General features: G+C 37.6%; 1 protein-coding gene across 3 annotated transcripts; it reads right to left on the reverse strand.

Moving 5' to 3' along the window:
* Positions 1-6,116: 6,116 nt before the first annotated feature.
* On the reverse strand, positions 6,117-20,514 carry LOC18429966 (WRKY transcription factor SUSIBA2). 3 transcript variants are annotated; one of them, XR_016058508.1, is made up of 6 exons: positions 19,569-20,370; positions 17,347-17,535; positions 13,683-14,581; positions 12,915-13,185; positions 11,686-11,844; positions 6,117-7,040 (listed from the first exon to the last, which is right to left on the reverse strand). XR_016058508.1 is itself a non-coding variant. In XM_011623520.3 (5 exons), the coding sequence occupies exons 1-5, from the start codon at positions 20,016-20,018 to the stop codon at positions 6,257-6,259; spliced, it is 2,481 nt and encodes an 826-aa protein (XP_011621822.2). In that variant the 5' UTR covers positions 20,019-20,514; the 3' UTR covers positions 6,117-6,256. The 3 variants fall into 3 exon arrangements, 2 of the variants coding, with proteins under 2 accessions (XP_011621822.2, XP_088726944.1); XM_011623520.3 differs by lacking the exon at positions 12,915-13,185 and having other exon boundaries at positions 19,569-20,514; XM_088870818.1 differs by lacking the exon at positions 12,915-13,185 and having other exon boundaries at positions 11,647-11,844; positions 19,569-20,514.
* Positions 20,515-21,140: the final 626 nt, after the last annotated feature.

The raw sequence follows: 21,140 nt of genomic DNA on the forward strand, positions 1-21,140 counted from the left end.
GTCAAGTCCTGGTAGGTCATCGTAAAACCAAGCAAAGACGTCTCTATAATTCTTAAGGACTACGATCATCTTCTTCTGTTCCTCAAGGTACAATGAGGTACCAATGTTGGTTATCTTAGGATCCTCCATCCTAGGTTGACATCTTGTGTACCTTTGACAATAGTTGTTAGACTATTGTCGAACCTCTGTTTGAATTGTTCTACATGGGACTCAAGTTCTTCACAGTAGAAATAATCTTTAGCCTCTTCTTACTCTGAACCTTTGTCTGGGTTGCTAGACCCATTGTTCATCTCAGTGTCTTGAGTCATTAACAGAGGTGGGGAATTTACTTCTTCTTTTGATGTTGTTTATCTTGATTGATTATTTCAGCTTTCTGATGATTGTTATTCGACTGTTCAAGATTCCTAGATGTATCTGTCAATGGACTGAATACAGTTTGGGATTGGGAGGGTAAAGGGCACGCTGGGACACGCTACTGTAGACACCCCGGTCTTGATCGAGGAAACTATGGAAGACCAACGTATATTGAGAATATTATCCTAATATTTGAACCACTCACACTCATCTTGACCCATCCGTAAACTGGCCCCCATGAGCCTCAAATCGCCCAGTAGAGTCCAAAGCACTGAAGAAAATCAAGGCAGGACAAATCAGAACCTAGAACTACCAACTTAAAGAAAAAGGTTCTGGTGCTACTGCCAGTGGAGCTAACGCCATTCTCAAACACGAGAATGATTGATACACCAATCAGACATGGCGACACGAGAGGAGATAAAATAAGCATGGCTCCATTGCCCTTGAGAATATCGTCAGGCCTCTAACAGTCAAAATTGAAGACAATCTGGATGTACATGGTTACATCACATGTCAGTACGGATTGACACGTGTCAATGAGTATTGACATGTCAGATGTCAGTACGAAAGGGCGTGTCACCCTCGGATTCGTCGAGGAAACACCAAATCAATCATACGATAGAGCTCAAACGGTCGACTGACACCGTCGCAACTCGGAATGACGCCAAAGGAAGCTAGAAATGCAACTAATTATGATTATTTCATCTACTATACAAAGGAACACCCAAAAGACGACTCGTGGCAAAATTTGTCAAAAAGCGGCTCCGATTAGCCCGAGCGCCACTTCCAATAGCATTGGGCCTCTGACACTCCACCCACAAGGTTATACCCCAGCCGGATCACATGGTTTCACAGCATTTAAATTTGTTGACTGCAATTAATGCTAATTAATGCGGATCTGGCGCCACTGCCAGTGGGACAGAATTTGAATGGCTCAGATTGTACAAAAAAAGATCCAATGATGATCTTAAGACTTCTTTGCATATAAATAAGGCACTTGACCTTGATTCCAAGGTCCAAAAAGTTTAAATATTCATGCAAAAGCTCTATCGGACCAAACCTAGATGGAGCCTGAACCTTATCCAACCCTTAAACTAGAAATTTTGAACCCTCAAAATCACACTCTAATCTGAAGACAATTGGGATAATCAAACATTTTCGACCCTCTCCCGCCTATATTCATTTGCCCGTTAAAACCTAAAGGACCGAGATTGACCGTGTAACCATCTATTCTAAACAGGCAGGCGCCGGGGCCTAGGGGCTCAGCTTCAAGTATCACTTTCTCCCTTCCTTTTACTTTCATTAATGATAGTTTTGAGTTCAATTTAATCTCATTTTGTGTATTTATTAACTTTTATTAGTTTCATTTATTGCTTTCTTTGATCTTGCTCTCTTTGCTAAAGTTTTCATTAAATCCCCTCCTCTCTTCATTAAATATTTCAAAACCTCTCTTGAACTCAAAGACTAAAGTGTGCAGGAAGTCGACTTTGCCGGTGGTCCGAGCAGGAGAAGGTTTTTAGCCTGATCCTCGTCTGTAACGTAATTTGATGGGGTCCTTTCTCTATCAACTCTTTTGATATGTTTGTACCTGAAACCAAGGTGGGGAACATAATTTATTGCCCGCATTTTTTAGAATAAACACATGCACCTACCTTTTTTTTATGGTGGGATTCGCAAATGCCGCTAGTATCTTGCCAACTATTCAATAGCCATGGGGACGATTGACCAGTTCTCCCTTGAATTATGATTTCATATTGGGAATATTTACTATCTGACGGACTCGTCTTGACCGTGTGCATCATCTTATTCACCTAGGAGGACTGGTCTTCTTCCCTGACGTGGATATCATGTGTGCTAGAGCTCAAACATATAGAATTCGAAGATTCTCCATAAAGGACGTTAACTTTGCATTGGGCAAAGAAGATAAGACCTCTTTAGGTTCAAGCAGAGGGCTGATGACCAATGGGTCAAGGCTTTGAATGCTTCCAAATACAAAGCCATATTGGCGTAAAGGCTGGGTCGGACATTGAAGGAGCGTGAGTGAACACCCTCAGCCTCTATGACTGCCCTTTTCTATCTCTGCCTTGGGTGGTTCAGAAATAGCCTCGATCATGCCATATGCTTTCGCACCCAAGCCTTTTCCTGGGTGGGAGCCTAGAAAAGGTGATCATTGACATCTTCCCTCATTTGAGCCAATGAACAAGGTGGTATCTTTTAGTCCTACCTTCATCTGGCCAACAAGTCTTCCTGGTTAGTCTGATTTTCCTCTCTTAGAAAAGGTTGATGGATGCAACTGGACTGCATTTTCAGTGCTCATTCTAAAAAATAGTGAAGATCGAAATGTAATCTTTTGAAGGTCCATAAAACCAACACCTAATAATAATTTCCTTAGAGTATTGAACAAGGTATATATGGTGTTTAATAGAAGGAAAAAGTTTATACAAGGTTGCAAACTTAAAAAGTAGAATTACATATGCACCTCAAAAATCCATCGCAAAAGATTGTTTTAATATTGAAAAACCCTCTAATCGATGATCTCGACATCGAAATGCATGAATATGGAAAAAAAATAAAATTTGAGTCCCAAAAATAGTGCATATTGCAGCACATTATCTAAAACATTCATCTTCAAGATTTTCATATGTTGATAGATCTATTTGATTTTAACCATTTTTAAAGTTTCAAATTTTATAATTAGAGATGAAAATAGATTTCAAGATAATCCGAAGATTGTTTTACACCAAAATTACATGTTATGATAAAATTTGGAGGTGCACCTTAATTGGATCATTTAAGGTTGTAACCTTATAGAAACCACACCCTTAATAAAATGATGGTACTTTCTGCCACGTTAGGGCATAATTAATAAAAGAAGATTTTGAACATTCAAAATTTTCAAAATTTATATCAACGTTTTTGCTCGGTTCCCATATTTTGAAATTGCATAGTATTCTAGTATGTTTTTCCTCATGTCTGTTTACCTGCATTGCACAATTTTTATACACTTGGTAGTCGTTTGCATACCTGAAAATATATTGTTTGTGAAATATATTATTGGCGTAATACATAACCTGTAAATGGATTGTTACTATTTGGGTGGTATTTAGATGCAACCTGGGAAATAAATTGTTATTGTTTGGCTATGTCTGAAGAAATATAGGAAATGCATTATCAACCTTTTACCAGCACGTGCCTATAAACTATCATTTCTTTCTTTTTTGTCACAAAATTCCACTAAAATACAGAATTATAATTTCCTTCTTTTTTGTCACAAAATTCTACTAAAATATTGAATTAAAATCATCATCACACCATTCTAAAATGATTTCTAATAAAAATATTATCACCATTCCAAAAAGATTTTCTAATGATAACTTGTACCATTTAACAGTCATGGCACTATTTTCTACTTATTTTAAGTGCCTTTGGCACTTATATACAATCACATGTTTTCTAACATGATATTTGTTTCAACATAATAAGTCATCGGAACAATATGATTAGAATAACATGATTTTATTATAATAATCGTTATTTTTATTTATTTTTTATAGAAGTCTTTCAAATATCTCTCTATATAATATCAAATAAACAATAAATTTATGATACTAAATTCAAAATTTGTAGGGTACGAGTTAAAAAATGGGAAGAATTTGATTAGTAAACTAGAAGGTGTGGTAATTGCAGTACAAAATTTTGAGGTATTGGAGGAAACTAAAGAGGTATGTTATTTTAATTGAGATTTTAGTAATCTCTTATGAGGATTATGTTGTGTAAAAATTTTTATTATGATTGTGTTGTGTAATTTATCATTGATTATTGGTTTTTATTTTTATTATTTTTGTTTTTATATGACACTGATGCCTTCAGATGAGGTAACGAAGGATTTTTATTTTTATTATTTTTGTTTTTATATGACACGGATGCATGGACAAGCTTGGGAGCGATTACATTATGTTGTGTGAAATTTTTTATTATGATTGTGTTGTGTAAATTATCATTGATTACTGATTTTTATTTTTATTATTTTTTGTTTTTATTATTTTTTATTTTTATTATTTTTGTTTTTATATGACAGCTGATGGCTTCAGATAAGGGGACGAGATTAAAAAGGAGAAATCACCTAGTTATTATGGAGAGAGAGGGCTTAGAAGATTTTTTTAATAAAGGATAGGGTAGACAAAAACATACGCGAAATATTTCTCAAAATTACCTGTCACTCTCATAATAGATTTTTCACCTATCAGAGTGCGTAATATTTTTTTATTTTCACCTATAAGAGTGCGTAATATTTTGTGATTTTTGGGGAAATCTCACCATAGCTTTTTCACCTATCAGTGTGTAATGGATTTCTGGGGAAATCTCACAATAGATTTTTTACCTATTAGAGTAATGGTTTTCCAAAAAATCTTTATTTTTTGGAAAATCTCACGTGATCTCTTTCAATCATATTTCCTTGTAATATATTGTCACCTAATAGTGTACCCAAAAGGTGGAAATACCATATTTCCATCTCACGTGATCTCTTTCAATTTTGATCTCTTTCAACTTTCTTTATGTAATCTATTGTCACGTAAAAGTATACCCAAACAGTGGAAATGTCATATTTCCTTCTCACGCAATCTCTTTCAATTTTTTTTTATGAATATCATATTTCCTTGTAATCTATTGTCACATAATAGTAATAGTGTATCCAAACAGTGAAAATGTCATATTTCCTTGTAATCTATTGCCACGTAATAGACTTTCAGGTACCGTTTAATCTATTATCAGGTACCGTTTAATCTATTGTCACGTAATAGATTCTCAAGTACCCAAACGGCCCCTTGATGTATTTGATTGTTTTGCAGATTCGGAATAACAATAGATTTTCAGGTACCCAAACGATCCCTTGATGTATTTGATTGATAACAATAGATTTTCAAGTACCCAAATAGCCCCTTGATGTATTTGGTTGTCTTGCTGACAGATTCGGAATAACAGTTTGTGACTCCTAACTTTAAAGCCAAATGACAATGTCTGCTAACTTTAAGCCCAAATGACAATGTCTGTTGGCCTTGAAAGGCCATCGATTAGTATCTTATTATGTTATAATATAGGGAATAACCCCAATTTTTAACGAGCTATCATGTAGCAATTTATGGGCGTCTTTTCCAAGCATTGTTCAAACTAGAAAAAATTAACTTTGTAAGTCATGATGTTTGGAGAAACACCAGATTACCATGTCCTTGAGGAACGGTGAGATTTGAGAGATATCTCCAAATCGAGCAGAGAGAATAAGCCCAATCCGGCTAGCAAAAAAATGAAAAGCTATAACAACAATTTTTGGAATCCCTAAAAACTCAAGTTGGAATGCTCCAAAATTTAGGGCTCGTGATTTGGACTTTAAAGTTGGGGCTCCCGATTTGGGCTCTAAAGTTGGCTTAGGATGTTTTAGGATCTGGATTTTCCTTTTATTGCATCATCATGAAAATCTTAAGACTCTCTGCATGATCACCTTCTTCCTCCAAGTTACCATTAAGTAGCACCAATTCCTTGGAGACGCCAAATCAAGCATATTGATAGACCGGAGTCACTTGCAAGCATTCCTGTGTGCGTGAGAGAGTGAGTGAGAGAGAGAGAGAGAGAGAGAGAGAGAGAGAGAGAGGGGGGGGGGAGGAGGGGGGGCGGAAGGGATTCCCTCTTGGTCATAAAACAACACCTTTATAACCAAGGAAACAATTCATGAGGGATTCCCTCTTGCCCATAAAACAACACCTCTATAACCAAGGAAACAATCCATTACAACATATGATTTAAGTACAGATTGCTTCTTTCGCTGCAGCCGATATAAAACATTGTGTATAAGATAATGTTACACAGTGGCCAGAAAGCTCCAAATTCCTAAAGCCGCTGACCATATTTACAAAGGAAACCTCCCCACAGTCTGATTGTGATTTTGATGATTATGGTACACAGAAGGTGACCCATTTGCCCCATGGCCAACAGGCAAGCGCCCCTCAAACATGGGCTCTCCTCTCGGCTCTTCCTTCGGTCTCAAGAACCTTGACTCGGTCTCTTTAGGCTGCATCCCATAAGATTGAACAGAACCCATGGTCATAGGCATGGGCATGGGCATGGGCATGGGCACATGCATTGGCTTTGCACCATTAAACCCGTGACCAACACTCTGAGGTCTACGCATGTTGATAGGAAACGGCCCCACAAAGTTTGGTGTGGGGCCAATGTTGGGCAATGTGGGTCCAAAGTGATGCACATTGCCATGGGCCATGCCCATCCCGAAAGTGCTTAAAGGCATAGTTTGCAAAGGAGGAAGTTTCATGTCATAACTGGTTGAAACCCCAAGCTTTATATCACCATTAAGGCTAGGGAGAGTATGTGATTCCATGAAATTAGAGCTCAATTCAGGTGCTCTCCCAAAACGAGGGACTAGGTCTTGGGGTTGGGGCTCAGGCTTCGGGACTATGGGAGGTGCAAGTGGTTGAACTTGGGGGGGTGAAGAGGAGGTGGCGGTGCCCGTGTTAGAAGGGGCAGAAGAGCTGGCGTGTGCTCCACTATTCCTAGCAGCGGGTACGTCATGGTTGTGCTTGCCCTCGTACGTGGTGATAACAGACTTGACATCATGGGAGGCCCTTTCAACGTGTTTTCTGACTGAGCATCCAGCATTGGTACATTTGTAGTAGCTCCTGTAGAAGGTGCATAGTGAGAAATAGTCGATTGACACAAAAGTGATAGACAAGATCGATAGAAAATATCATGACTAATCATAGACTCAGAAAAATCAGCATTTTTTTTTTTTTTAATGTCAACTTGGGATCTGGTAGAAATGGAACCAAAGACACCACATGAACCCAAGATGCCACGCCATGGCACCCTACTATCCTGACTACCTAGGCCATGAGCCCATTCCTAAGCCAGCAAACTTGATGCACTCATACCAAATTTCATGGAAATGGAATTATGCAACACACAAAATAGCAGTCTTGGTTCTCAAACAGCACCTCCTGGCTGTATGATATAGTAATATAGCAGATGAGCCAAAATAACAGTTCATGTGTATCAACCCATCCCCAAATACCAATTTCTACAACAGATCTAAGTGAACCTACCATTATTACCTATCAGCATGTCAGAAAGCCCAACAATGATGAAATAAACTGAAAATTCATTTTCTGATGGACAGAATCCAAAAACTAAGACTACAGAGGGCAGTGAGAAAAATTTTCAACCACCAAAACACCACGGAGGGATGCTAGATGTTCAGCCAACTACCTTGGAGGAGATTGATGACACATCTTGATTGCTTTTGAAGATCTCCGTTTCATAAATGTTTAATGGCATGGCCCCTCATTGTAGCAGGTGATTAAAATCCATAGCCAGAAACCATCATTTGTAGAAAGTGCATCAATGTACATTTCTAATCGTAGCATACAAATAGTAGTGCACGTATGTAACATACATAAACTTATATTAATACCCGGTAATTGTGAGTTAAACAGCTCCACCATCCAGGACCTCTGCTAATGCCTTCCAATGACCACTTTCTCTAAGTCCTGCCTTGTAGACTCCACTTCTATCAACCAAAACTCAGTTCTATAATCCTACCAGATTGACAATTTTCTCAAACAAGGATGTTTTTCTTGACAGGTACATTCCCAAAAAACCCCTTCTGTGCACACCACTAACTTCCCCTAGATCAAATGCAAGTTTTCAGCAGAACCAAAATATGACCTCCTCCACCCTAAACAAAGATCCCCACTAGCCCATCGAACTACTAGAGCTTGAGGCAACAAAAAAATCCTCTAAAGAGATGAATATAATGATAAGAATCTTACAAGAGAAAAAATTGTGTAAGAACTTCAGCAAGGCCCCACAAGCCAAAAGACACACACAGAAAAGGGTATAAATAGAGCAATAATGGAAAACTACTACATGTATTGTATACTCTGTGTTATCAAATGGGGGATGCAGGACCAATGCGCTATGTGGCTACAATGTGATCCCGATGTGGGCACATTAGGTCCAATGTGGTCAATAAACTTAAAAAATATAAAATATAAAATATAAAAATACTTAAAAGAAACAGAATCAAATCAGATACAGGATAGGGATGGAGTCCGAGGTATTGTGACATATAGGAAGCTTATTATGGTAGGTATTGCAGTCCGTGCACCCTAAACTATAGGGATCTTGATCCCAATATGTGGAGGACCTCTGTCCAAATTTAATCCAGATGGAATGATAAATTATATAGGATTGAGCTCCATTTGGTTAAAATGGAGCTCAATCCTATATAATATATTTATACTCCCATATGATACCACACTGTTATTCAAAAATATACTGCTATAATTATATGCTATAGTATATTCTACTATACTATACTATACTATATGCTATTGTACACAACTATATTACATATACTATACTAGATAGTATGGGGTGTGGTTTGTATAAGGCATCAACCTTAAACAATCCAAGTAAAGTGCACCTCTAAACTATGCTATAAGATGTAGTTTCGGTGCTGGAAAACTTTGTGATGGTCTGAAAAATTGTTTTAGTTCCTAATTGTGAAATTTAAAGCCCTAAAAACGGTGTACATCGAGTAGATCTATAAACACTTGAAAATATTGAAAATGGACGGTCCAAATAATGAGCTACACGATGCACTATCTTCCGGACTTGATATCAATTTTTTTTTATATCCATATGTGTTGAGGTCAAGATGAACTCCAATGTCAAAACAAAGTCTTTTGGTGGGTTTTTGATGCGAACCTTACTTCTAGCAATATAAGGTCAACACCCTATATAAATTTTTTCCTATAATATATACGCCTATATTACATGGCCATATTACATTATACTGTTGTATTATACCACTATACCATACCACATTGCTATAAACAATACACTGCTATACCCTATGACTCAAGATCTAGATCCCTAATGGGAAGGGTCGATAATCCAAAGTTTAAAAATCATGGAGGAGCGAGATTCCCTTCCCTGCAGCACAGAAATAAGATTTCAGAGAAAAATTAACCTGCAGTGGATGATGCTATAATTATGCCTATAAAAAAATAAGAATGCATAGAAAAACATAAATGTATGAGTTATGTAATAGTAGGCATTTTTATTGTCCCCATTCTTCTCTAAAAGGCTAATAGAATTAACATGTAAAAAAAGCAATCCATTCCATCCCATTCATTAAATTAAACAAATCAAAATCAAAATTCCAAAGAGTCATGGGTCATGACACATGACATATAATCCAATGACCAAAATTACTTCATGATCACCATTCACGGGTATATATTAACATCCAAATTCCGAAGTCAAATCTCCAAATACCAAAATTCAATGAGATATAGAATACATAAGATAATAAATACACTAGGTCTCAGCTCTCCACCACATGAGTTACACCTGGTTAATCCTCGTCCAGAAATCTTCAAAACATAACCCAAAACACTCAAATGATCACCCAAAGAAGCCCTAAATTCTTTTCACAAAACGTTGGAGTCAAGAAGAGAAATGGATTTCAATCTTGATGTTTAAATCCCCTAAAACCATGACAAAATGGTTCTAAAGGTTCTGCTGGGGTAAACACCCCCACCCCCAACAAAGACAAAGAGAGAATGAGAGAGAGATAGAGAGACAGACAGAAAAAAGGAAAGAAAAAGAAAACCTTTCCACCCCCATTTTGGGGGCGGGGGACCATATTGCCCCTGCTTGTGGGCATATTTTTGCTCAAGAGCAGTGGGCCCCATAAGCAGGTGAATCGTCTTGAATACGATGCACCCACATAAGTGAGTGATGCACCCCTGGTGAGAGTGGGGTCCCTTGATGCAGTACATGCTGCACAACACTTGATGCAGCTGCATAATGCATTTTGCAGTGCAGATGAATTTGACAACAATATAAGTGAAAACGACATCAAAAAGAAGAAAAAGAAGGGCATAATTTTCATCAGCTGCTCCATAAAATTTCCAATGAGGCAAATCCAATCAAACAGCAGCTGATACTCATTTGTGCCAGTCAAAAACAATCCACGTTTATGTAAATTGTTTTCATTTTAAATGAAGTAAATGAACACCTGGACATGCCAATTAAAACAAAAAAAAAATGAAAACGAAGGGCACATTAAATTCTCGAGAAAGCAAAGAGAATAGGAACCCCTTGTCATATTCAAGCTAAAAGAAAAGGTGTCTGCCTATATAATATAGATACGATATGAAGATAGTGTATGATAGCCTGCATGTGTGCAAGCTCAAGTAACTGCATACATATACATGACCATTGTGCACAAGCAAGAAATAGCAAGCTATTAAAGAGTAGAATCATGCATAACAAAAGTTAGGCTGAGGGTACAAGCAAGATAGAGTAAATTTTTTCTAATCAAAATTTGAGACTAGGCAATAACGTGTCAAGAATTTTTGACAGAGGGATATAGGTGCATTAGTTGTGATACATAAAATCACAGAAATTAACTGCTTTCATTAGTGATTAAGCCACAACATAATGTAAGGAGAGGATTAAAATATATGTTGCAAGTTTAGATCCTAATCAGTGTTACCCATCAATAATGCACGCCCCACCAGGGAATGGACCAGTGAGTCAATGCCCATGTTCCCTCATGCCCCACCAGGTATGGGCCAGTAAGTCAATGCCCATGTTTTCTCCATTCATTTTTTGACAACTGAACTAATCCCATGTTCATGTAGGGGATGAATCTGCCATTAGATCTGGGAACTATACAGAACTACTTAATATTCCATTGAGATCAGATTCCTTAGGATCTGTTGTAGCAGGCCCTTTTAGTAATGCGTCTAGCCAATAAAGTCAATAAGTCCCTTAGATTTTTGCAATAAAGAAAAAAAATAGGTCTCCATGAGGGTCCTTGAGAGAATAAATTTATCCCCTCCATAGTGACCAAGCCACCCATTAAGAAACAAAAATTTAGCAGCGGGACAAGTAGTTCTGCTCATTTCTTCCTTATGTTCATCAACAATCAGGAACATGCATAGAATAATTTACAAAACATAAGTTCTGCGTTCTGCCCAGGTGAACTCCTGATAAACCACGCTAGATCCTAATAGAAGCATCATCATTTATAGACTCATCTCAATATCTAAACATGAAATGCCTTTCTACATATTTCCATTAGTGTGGATAAACTTCCTAAAATGTAGATATCATGCAAAATTAAATGAATTTCAAATAACGCTCATGCTCACACAGGATCTGAGAAAAGAAAATAATCTTGCCAGAGGTATTTTTAAATGAAAATCTCACCATGTTTATGTACAAAGGATGCCATTTATATTCACTTACCTTGGATTTGGATTTCCTTTAACAACTTTCTGCCCGTATTTGCGCCAGCGATATCCATCATCAAGAATATCAACTTCACTAGTCGTTTGCACAACTACTCTTGGTTCACGTACAGCCCTGGAGCCCAAGTTGGTTTCAATCAGAAGACTGTCCTTCTTCCTGTAATCGGCATAAATGCAGGGCAATGTTATGTTTTCCAGTCCATGCATATCAGTAAAAGATTCTCTCTTCCATGTAAATGTATCCAGAACATTAAGGGCATGAGCTTATGAAAGGTCAAGCTGATACGATAGGTATCGTGATGCGAAGGTCTTTACTTGGAGAAATAGAAGGAACATGTATCACATGTGCAAAATCTGAGAGGGTACCACATGAATATTCTACAATAGTAAGTATTGAGGTATCAGTACATAAAATTTTAATGAATTTGAAAGAAATTATATTTAGAAGAGATCTGTACGGAACTCATGATGCATTTATCTGTGTTAGGGGTCCTAAATATGTAACTGCTCAAGATAAATCTCACCACCTTCTGTGAAAATAGTGGATACTACACAGCATATATAGTATCACAGAACCAATTAATTTTTGTATTGGATTAGAAATCGAGAGAAATCGCGGATATCGTACAAGAACCACCAATCAAGATGCAAGTTATCCTATAGATGTTGTATCCATGCCTGTTCGAAATGCGAATTATAGTATTCAATGTTATGGAAATGAGAATGAAAAACAAGAGATATTTTTTCTAGAGATATGGAAAAATGGAAATTTAACTCCTAAAGAGGCACTTTACGAAGCTTCCCGTAATTTGATTGATTCAAAGTTGGAACAGACGGTTCCCTATAAGGAGGTGTAAATAAAATACCTGACTAGGTGTGTAATAATTCTTGTTTGGGGTTTACATATACACAGAGTCGTTGTTATAATTATGATTAATTTCATTTGAATATGAATTGATTATTGAATCAATGTAATTTGAATTGAAAAGAATTGATACTAATTAGTTGTGTATCAATTTGATTCCGCTCCACCAATTGATTTATGAATTCAAAATTCATAGGGCATTCGAGCAGAGTGACAAGGACAACCACGTCTGCCTACTCGCGACCAAAACTCTCATGATCGGGGCTCCAGGCGGCTTCTTTCACGGTCTTTTAGTTGGTCGCGGACCACTGGATAGACTCTCAAAGAAGCAGGGAATCAGAGGATCCGTAGTATCTACCTACCTCGTCGAGGGATCTTGGCTTCCGGCAAGGGAAAAAGAATCTCCTTGCGCGGATTTGACTCTAACGAGACCGTTCCATTAAGTTCACAAGCTTCGCTATTCCATGGTTGCACAACTGCTATGATCCCCGTTTCTCATTCAACATAGTCATGTACAAAAAGCCCCCTCCCATCCACCAATTCTCGTACGAAAGGCAATCCACATCTGTGATATCGTAACCATCTCCATTGAATCCACTTATTCCATACAGCTCGCATGAACCGCTTGCAATCCTGATTCGGTGAGGGAACAAAAGGATGAGAACTCTACCAGCCGGGTAGAGGGCGGCCGTCGATCAATGAATTGAGAAAGATAGGAGTAAAAAGTGTTATGAAGGCTCCACTTGACTAACTACTGATGAAGATTGAAAGGGCCAACTACTTGGAGGTTGCGAAACTAAGGAACTTTCAAGAAGAGGCTAACTTAGATTATTTCAAAGCCAAGAAGTTTTTGATAACTGGAAGCCGCAGCTTCAATTAGCAGTGGCTTCCAGCTACTGTAGCACTCTGTGTTTATTAATGGAAAGTGCTATGCTGTTTTGGAAGCTGTGGCTTCCCACAGCTTCCAATACAGCGTTGAAATGGAGAAGCCACAGCATCCATACCACCCCATAAGCCACGGCTTCCAAAGCTTGTGGAAAAGGCAGCTGCTTCTTCCACCAAACACACTCACCCTAGTTAGACTTTGTCCTTCAATAAGAGGATAGGACTATCCCAAAAATGAATTTTACCTTCGCTTAGACTCAGAGTCCTCTTCATCAGCATCGTCTCCATGAGATACACTTCCTTGGGTAGCCCTGTCTTCATCATCGCTGGGTAACGTTGATGAAAGCTCAGGAGTATCCGTAGAATCAAGGTTACAAAACTGTTTCGCTTGAGCAGTCGAAGATGGGTCTGAAATATCAGTTACAACAGAGGCAGAAGAAGTCCTCTCAAGGCCATCTCCCCTCCACTCTGTGCCCCCCTTGTCTTTAACAGACCCCAGAAAGCTCCTCCATACTGAGCCCCCTTCAACTTTGACAAGAGAACCTTGGGCTTGTTCAGGTCTATCTGAAAACTCACTACCTGGAAACCCTAATCCAACAGCTGAGCGACGATTTGGCTGAGGTTTTGGGTGATTATGGGATCCCTTGTAAATGATTTCAGTGATCTGACCATCATGGGAACGTTCCACCTTTTTCTTTACCTGACAATTGGGGTGAGTACATTTGTAATAGCTTCGAGGATACTCGCTACCTTTAACCTGTTTCTGTCCATATTTTCTCCAATTGTATCCATCTTCTGATGGCCTTCCTGCCATGGTGGCAGGAAATGCTGCTTTCGAATCTCCTTCAAAAATTTGCTGCCCCCCAAAATCCTCTACAATTTGTTGATGATGGTGCTCAGGAACTTGTTCAACAGGCACACCAGGAGGAGGCCCACCTTGAAGGGAAATGCAGTTGGTTTCTTCAACCCTAATGTTGGGAGCTTCAGGATGAGGCACAGGGTCACTTGTGCTATTGCTCAGCAGTGTTGATTTTACAAAAGCTGCCTGATATTCATTTTCCGCTTGTGGTTGTCCATGAGATTGACTCTGACAATGGGTTTCAGACCCTGCCACAGGTTGAGCCTGATTTGAGTCGACAGAGGCCTGGATGACAAGGAGGCAATATCAATGATACTTATACTCAGTGCAATACAATAAAGAACTAAGCAGGTTACCATTACTAGCCTACATATCAACAGTAGTAATGATGGGAACATTAGAAGGAAAAGCCCCTTTGAACATCACAAAGCCAGAGAATGAACACGTCATCAGTATGTTGTTTGTGTCACTCGTACATCGATATAATCATACATTAAGCAATCAAGATAAGAGGAAAATAATGATAATAGAAAAATCTATCATGCACATGAGATAGAACCTCAAAATATCAGCGTAATGCTTATGACAATCCAATGGGACCTTCTAAATGAAGGTAACCCTGAGGAACCCCGAGGGAGATGATCAACCAGTAATCTATTCATTAAGGTGTTCTGTAGACAACTTTGAGGGATGACCTTACAAGTACACCTCACAATATTATAAATTACTGTACAGGAAACATAGAGACCCACCATACAGATCATTTTTTCCCTTTTAGATAGACAACAACCGCAAAGCCACATAAAAAAAAAAAAGTAAAAAGAAAAAAAAAAAAAAGGCGAGAATGAAAAAATGTAACACAACATCCCTAAAACTCTCCCCACAGCTGATGCAATCTTTTATGCTACATAATTTGCCTCATAAGTAAGCATGTTGTAAATCACTTGTTTCATCTAGCTCGACAACGATTGGAAAACCTTCATAAATGAAGAACATATTTTTCCAAATAAAATCTCTGTCAGATCTTTTTATCTCCTTGCTTACCACGACGCATGAGTTTAAAGATAAATAAAGATCACAACAGCTGAAAGTACATAAAGTGATGTTTGGTCATTGCTTTCAACTCCATCAATCTTTAAACAGATATTTCATCCAAGGTGCAAAACTTATGATCAGAATTTCTTGTACAGCAGCTATACATGATTGCTGAGAGAGATCCTATGTGATAATATAGACCAGTCTTTCATTAAGAAGGCCATTCAGGCATTTGATGTTTCTTTCAGCTGCGTCAATAAACATGATCTTTGATTATTGTACTTCTAGGCATAATATTGTAACAAGTGTTAACTCAATCCTAATATTTTATGGGCATGCATGAAAATATTTGGCAGTCCCAAACAGTTGGGATAAGGCTTAGATGATGATGATGAATGATAACAAGAACCAAGCTTTTTTTAATAAGATAAGAACTCGATTGCTCTCCACCCCATATCTTATAAATTTGGCATCTGCATATTTGCAGTTGGTTAAAGTTCACCCCTCAAAGAGTTCTAATAATTTTATAGTCCCAATAAGCAATTATTGACTCATGTCCCAGAATCTAAAGTGCTCTTTGTGGATACCCTTAAACTTATGCACCTCTGAGATATGGGTCGCATATTCCCCTGAATTGGATTAAAAAGTTCATATAGTTTACCGAGCAACTTGATAAACTTAATTTTCATTTTTCATGAACCATAGTAGATATCAAATTACAAAACATGCTCTAATTGGTTCAACGTATTTTGGTGCACTCGGCAAATCCTCATTCTTGGTCAATATTTTAACAGTTAAGTTACAGAATTATTAAACTTATGATGGACAACATCGGTTTTAAGCTAGATTCTACTTCTCTATTCTTTCCACCAAAGGCATCAAATTTTATAAAAAATAACCATTTGAAGAAATTCATGTTCTTGAACATTCTTTAAGTAACATTGCACCCCGTAGCATCAGCACGTTATCAGGAAACTTAGAGAACCAATTAGTAGGCTGCTCACCGAAGCCCCATAAGCCTCAAGAAATTCCTTTATGATATATGTTTCTTCCCAACAATGCCTCACCCAAAAATCCTTTTTCTGCGATATTGTAGTCATTTGATAGTCAATATGTCTAAAGTTCAGGATGATACGCTATCTTTAAAGCAGTTTTCGAAAACTTGAACTTAGTCATAATCAAAACCAAGTTCATTCACCTCAGTTTTTCAATTTTAGAAAAGAGTTTTGTGCCAACTGCAGGATTCAAAATTGAGACCAAGACTAAATGGGCCAATACATACCACAAGACCCACAGTATATTTTGGTAATAACATTTAAAAACTGAAATCTCACTTAAACCTGCTCATAATAAAACATGGGGACCCTGTGAGTCCCGTCGACTTTGATGAGCCAGAAAATCTCAAAACAAGGTCTTGAGCACTGTTTTAAAGGTTATTATTTGAAAATATACTCCATAAAGCTGAGGTCATGCAAATACAGGCTAAAACTAGGTCAAATCACGTGAAGCATCAGGTCAAACGAAAAGCATATCCAACCAAACACCTTCAACTTGTTCAACTTTGTTAACCAAATCCCAAAAGCACATCCATCAAGACAACGCCAGAGCGCATCCATCTAGACAATGCCCGATTCTTGTGAAAATTACAATCATATGTACCTCCAAAACATTAAACAACCAGATACTACTCGTAAAATAAATTAGCAAGCATTGAACATGCCCAGTTTCTCCCTCGAATCTCTAAAATAGATGCAATGCAATGAGATTCCAATGAATTATATTGGTTAAAATAGTATCCTACAAAATTATCAGCAAAGATAAAAACTTAATGCCAGACCAACAGGCTGCCACTCATTTAAAACAATTGGGACAGTGTAAAAAGATGGTTGCATAATCATAACCCCAGAGAAAATTATGCAGTTATTAATTGTAAGCCAGGAATTACATGGAGTTTTAGGAATACCACGTGTATGTAACCATTCTCAGCTGCAAGCAAACTGCCAGCCAATAATTACCTGGTTGATTGCATCTTGCAAGAAAGACACCGAGACTGAATCTACATGAGGCTTGAAAACAAATGAGGAAGGATCAAAGTCATCAATATCTTCGTCCCTATTTGCATCAGACGCAGCTGCAACTGATTCTGAACTATTTTGACTGAGAGGTGGAAATGGAAAAGTTCCAGTTGTTGGGGAAGGTTGAGCCTGAAATCATGATTCATCATCAAATGGGAAAAACAAACGTGAACACAGGCATGAACACAAATGCGAGATCACATGCAGGCACACACAACACACACACACACACATAGAGAGAGAGCAAGATCAGTTTCATCAAAAATATGTGGTCGAGGTGCATTGCCATATTTCATACACAGAAGGTATCTGGGTATTTATGGCATAAAACAATTAAGAATACCATTAACACTTATTGAAGAGGTAGACAGGGAATCAGTGCATATGGTCATAAATTTGATATTATAAAGAAGTGCATATGGCCATAAATCTGAGAAAACAAAATTCCTTAAACTGCAATTCTAAAGCAGAAAGCTAGTTTCCAGAATTTTAGCCAATTAGCATCCTTAAGAATATAGTACAATAAAAAGGCAGCAGGTTATTTCGTATTTATGTGAAAAGCTGCTTTCATAAAACTTACAACAGAACATCTCAACTAATCCATATGCAGAAACAATTTCATATCACATTTCATCAAACAAAAATCATAATAAAGTTGCGCATACTTTCCTAGTACCAAAATTAACTAATTTGATAAAGGACCGGACAACCACATACTGTGAAACATTACCAGATAAAAATAGTAAGTTTGAGCAAAGAGAAGCGTTAGCATGTAATAAAAGATTTTAAAACTAAATGTAACGAAAGAGAAAGCCGAAACAATCTTAGTATGTAGAGTTATTTATGGCAAATGACTTAAGCAATGTTTTAAGATGAAGTAGATGATGAATAGCATCACCATTTAATTCATTAATATAACAAGAGTGACAAGCATATCCCATATGGATTCCTGAGCATGTTATAATCCTTCACAATTATAGCTTGTGTTAAAGATAGGGTTTTAGCTGAACTAACCACATTGTGCACAAAAGAATCTCATTTCCAACAAAAAAAAATGATATAAGCACTGAAAAATAGATGGGATGCAACTAAGAGCAATCAGTGCAGTTCAGATAAACACCCTTCCAAATTGCAAGCTAAAATTAGTCTCTATGCTCTACACATAAACACGGACAACGATTCTTAAATGTAAGCCAAAATAAGTCTCATGTTATACATTGAACTTCATCTAAAATCAAATATGAGATATCATGGAATGCCCAGGAATCTAGGAGGGAAAAACCATGAGTAATTTAAAACTCTATAATCCAATGACCGATCTCAGTCCATCCCAAGTACATTGGGATACCATAAGAATTAAGACAAAACAAACAAATGCATCATACTAACTAAATCCATCCTAACATGCATTCTGTCTAATCAGATAAGCACCACAATCTCAGAACACCAAACACCAAGCAAGCTAATTATATGAACCCGGTCTGCACTCTGCACAAACAGATAGAAGACACATAGACATCATCGTCAGCAAAGCCTTATCCTAACTATTTAGGGTCAGTACCGAAAACAAATATACATGCATACATGCTCTACAGAGATAGGTGGGCACACACACACACAGTGAGAGCTAGTAACGTGAAAAATATTTGTAAATCAGCGGAGACACAACTAGATAATAGATAAATACACAGGGGATGGAGGAGCAGGAGAGCAGGAGAGAGCTACATGAGCAATATCAGTAACGCCGTACCAGTAAATACATTACTATTCAACATGGAAGAAAGAAGAGAGAGAGGAGAGAGCTGCATGAAAAATATCAGTAATGCTGTACTAATCAACATTGCAAGCTAGAGAGAGATAAACAATAAATCTATAATTCTCCACAAAGAGATAATCTATAATTCTCTACAAAGAGAAACAGAGATACAAGCATGCATAGATAGATAGATATCTATATGTATCTACAGAGAGAGAGAGCTGCATGAGTAATATCGCACGCAGAGAGATAAATATATGCATAAAGAGAGACAGGTACATTAACAATATCAGGTACATTAACAATATCAATAATTGTGCACCAATAAATAGAACGAGCCAGCAAGTGAATAGAATGGATAATCTTTTCCCTCCAAACAGGAGTTAATAGAGAGAGTGGTCCCTACCTTTGAATTCGAGAGAAGTACCGGAGAATCAAGCAAGGTGGTGGGGCTAAGACCCGGAGGAATTGTAAGGTAAGGAGACTGAACAGCAGGAGAAGACAGAGGGCTAAGCGATCTGAACCTCGCCACATTAATTCTTGGGACCCCTCCATTCCCTCTCCTCTCAATGAGACTCCCTCCCTTTTCCCTATCGTTCCCTTTTCCATCAACTCCGCCCGAAAAACTAGACTCTTTCCGGAACCCCATGCCAGAGAAACCAGATCTCTGCCAGAATCCACCATCAAAGCTCTCTCTCTCGCCCTTTTCCCTCTCTAGACCGAGCAGGAAAGGCTTCCCAGATGAGGAATCGTCTCCTCCAAAAAATGTAGAGATAAAAGACCTCGGACTCGGAGCTGGTGCGCTCCAGTCTGCATTAGACGAAGCCGAAGCGCCATTTTCACCAACACCCGCCATTAATAGAGCTTCAAAATTGATGTCAATTTGAAAAAACAGTGTGAATTAAGAGGAGATAATGTAACAAAACAACAGAACCCTAAACTCTTCCATCACCACTACCATGAAAATATGATAGCAGCAACGAAAAGAGCACAACGTTAAGCTTTCGGCTCTTTTTTTGCAGAGAAATGAACAGAATTTTTCCGTTAAGATTTCGGCTCTTTTTTTTGCAGAGAAATGAACAGAATTTTGCGTTTTTTAGAGAGAGATAGAGAGTGGAGGAAAGAGAAAGTCGTGTTTTTTTGTGTTTTTTTTGTAAAGTTGGGGTGTGGGTTTTGGGAAAAAAGGAGATGAGAAGATGTTTGACGAAGAGGAGCATCGTTTGACCGCGGGGCTTTTAATGGCAAAAGGACCAAAAGAGAATTGCAGAGAGAGAATGAGTTTTTGTAGAGAGCGAAAAAGAAAATTAGAGAGAGAAAATTACAGTATTGTAGAGAGAGAAAGGGACAATTCCAGATGAGAGAGAGTGTTGCATTATCTAAAAATAACGCCTGAGATGGCCCACCCACCACCAGAACGTTACACAAGTTTAACTGCTTTTGTTGTAATGACTAAAATACCCTCCACTGGGTTTCAGCTAATGAAATAACGTCTTGCCCACGAAAAAACAGGATGCCGTTTTATATATGAGGCGTATGTAGCGTTGGCAATTGATCCTCGGGTAACAATACAATTTCGGCGGATCAAAAAATATCGATAATAAATCGATTTTATTTTTAAAATTTGGACAAAAAATCAGCTAAAAAATACAGATGTCCAAAAAAATAAGGTACATTATAGAAATACGAATATTTCAGATTTGGTTCAAAAAATATAATAAAAAAAATTAAATATGTAGTGATGACACAATATATGATTATAATTTGCAGCTATTGTACAAATATATTAAAGCTGTTAAATACTAATTTTATAGCCTTACTAGTGATATTAGAGTAATACTTGATATATTTTTGTTGAAACTTTCAATAACTCCAATAACAATGCTTACTCTGTTGTCACAATGTAAAACATATCGTAAATTTATTAGGACCATAAAAAGAAATAACAACAACAATACTAAACACAAGAACTAATAAGCAA

The sequence above is a fragment of the Amborella trichopoda genome, chromosome 6, assembly GCF_054954075.1.
Source record: "Amborella trichopoda isolate Santa Cruz 75 chromosome 6, AtrichopodaSantaCruz75HAP2 v2.0, whole genome shotgun sequence".
Lineage (NCBI taxonomy): Eukaryota > Viridiplantae > Streptophyta > Magnoliopsida > Amborellales > Amborellaceae > Amborella > Amborella trichopoda.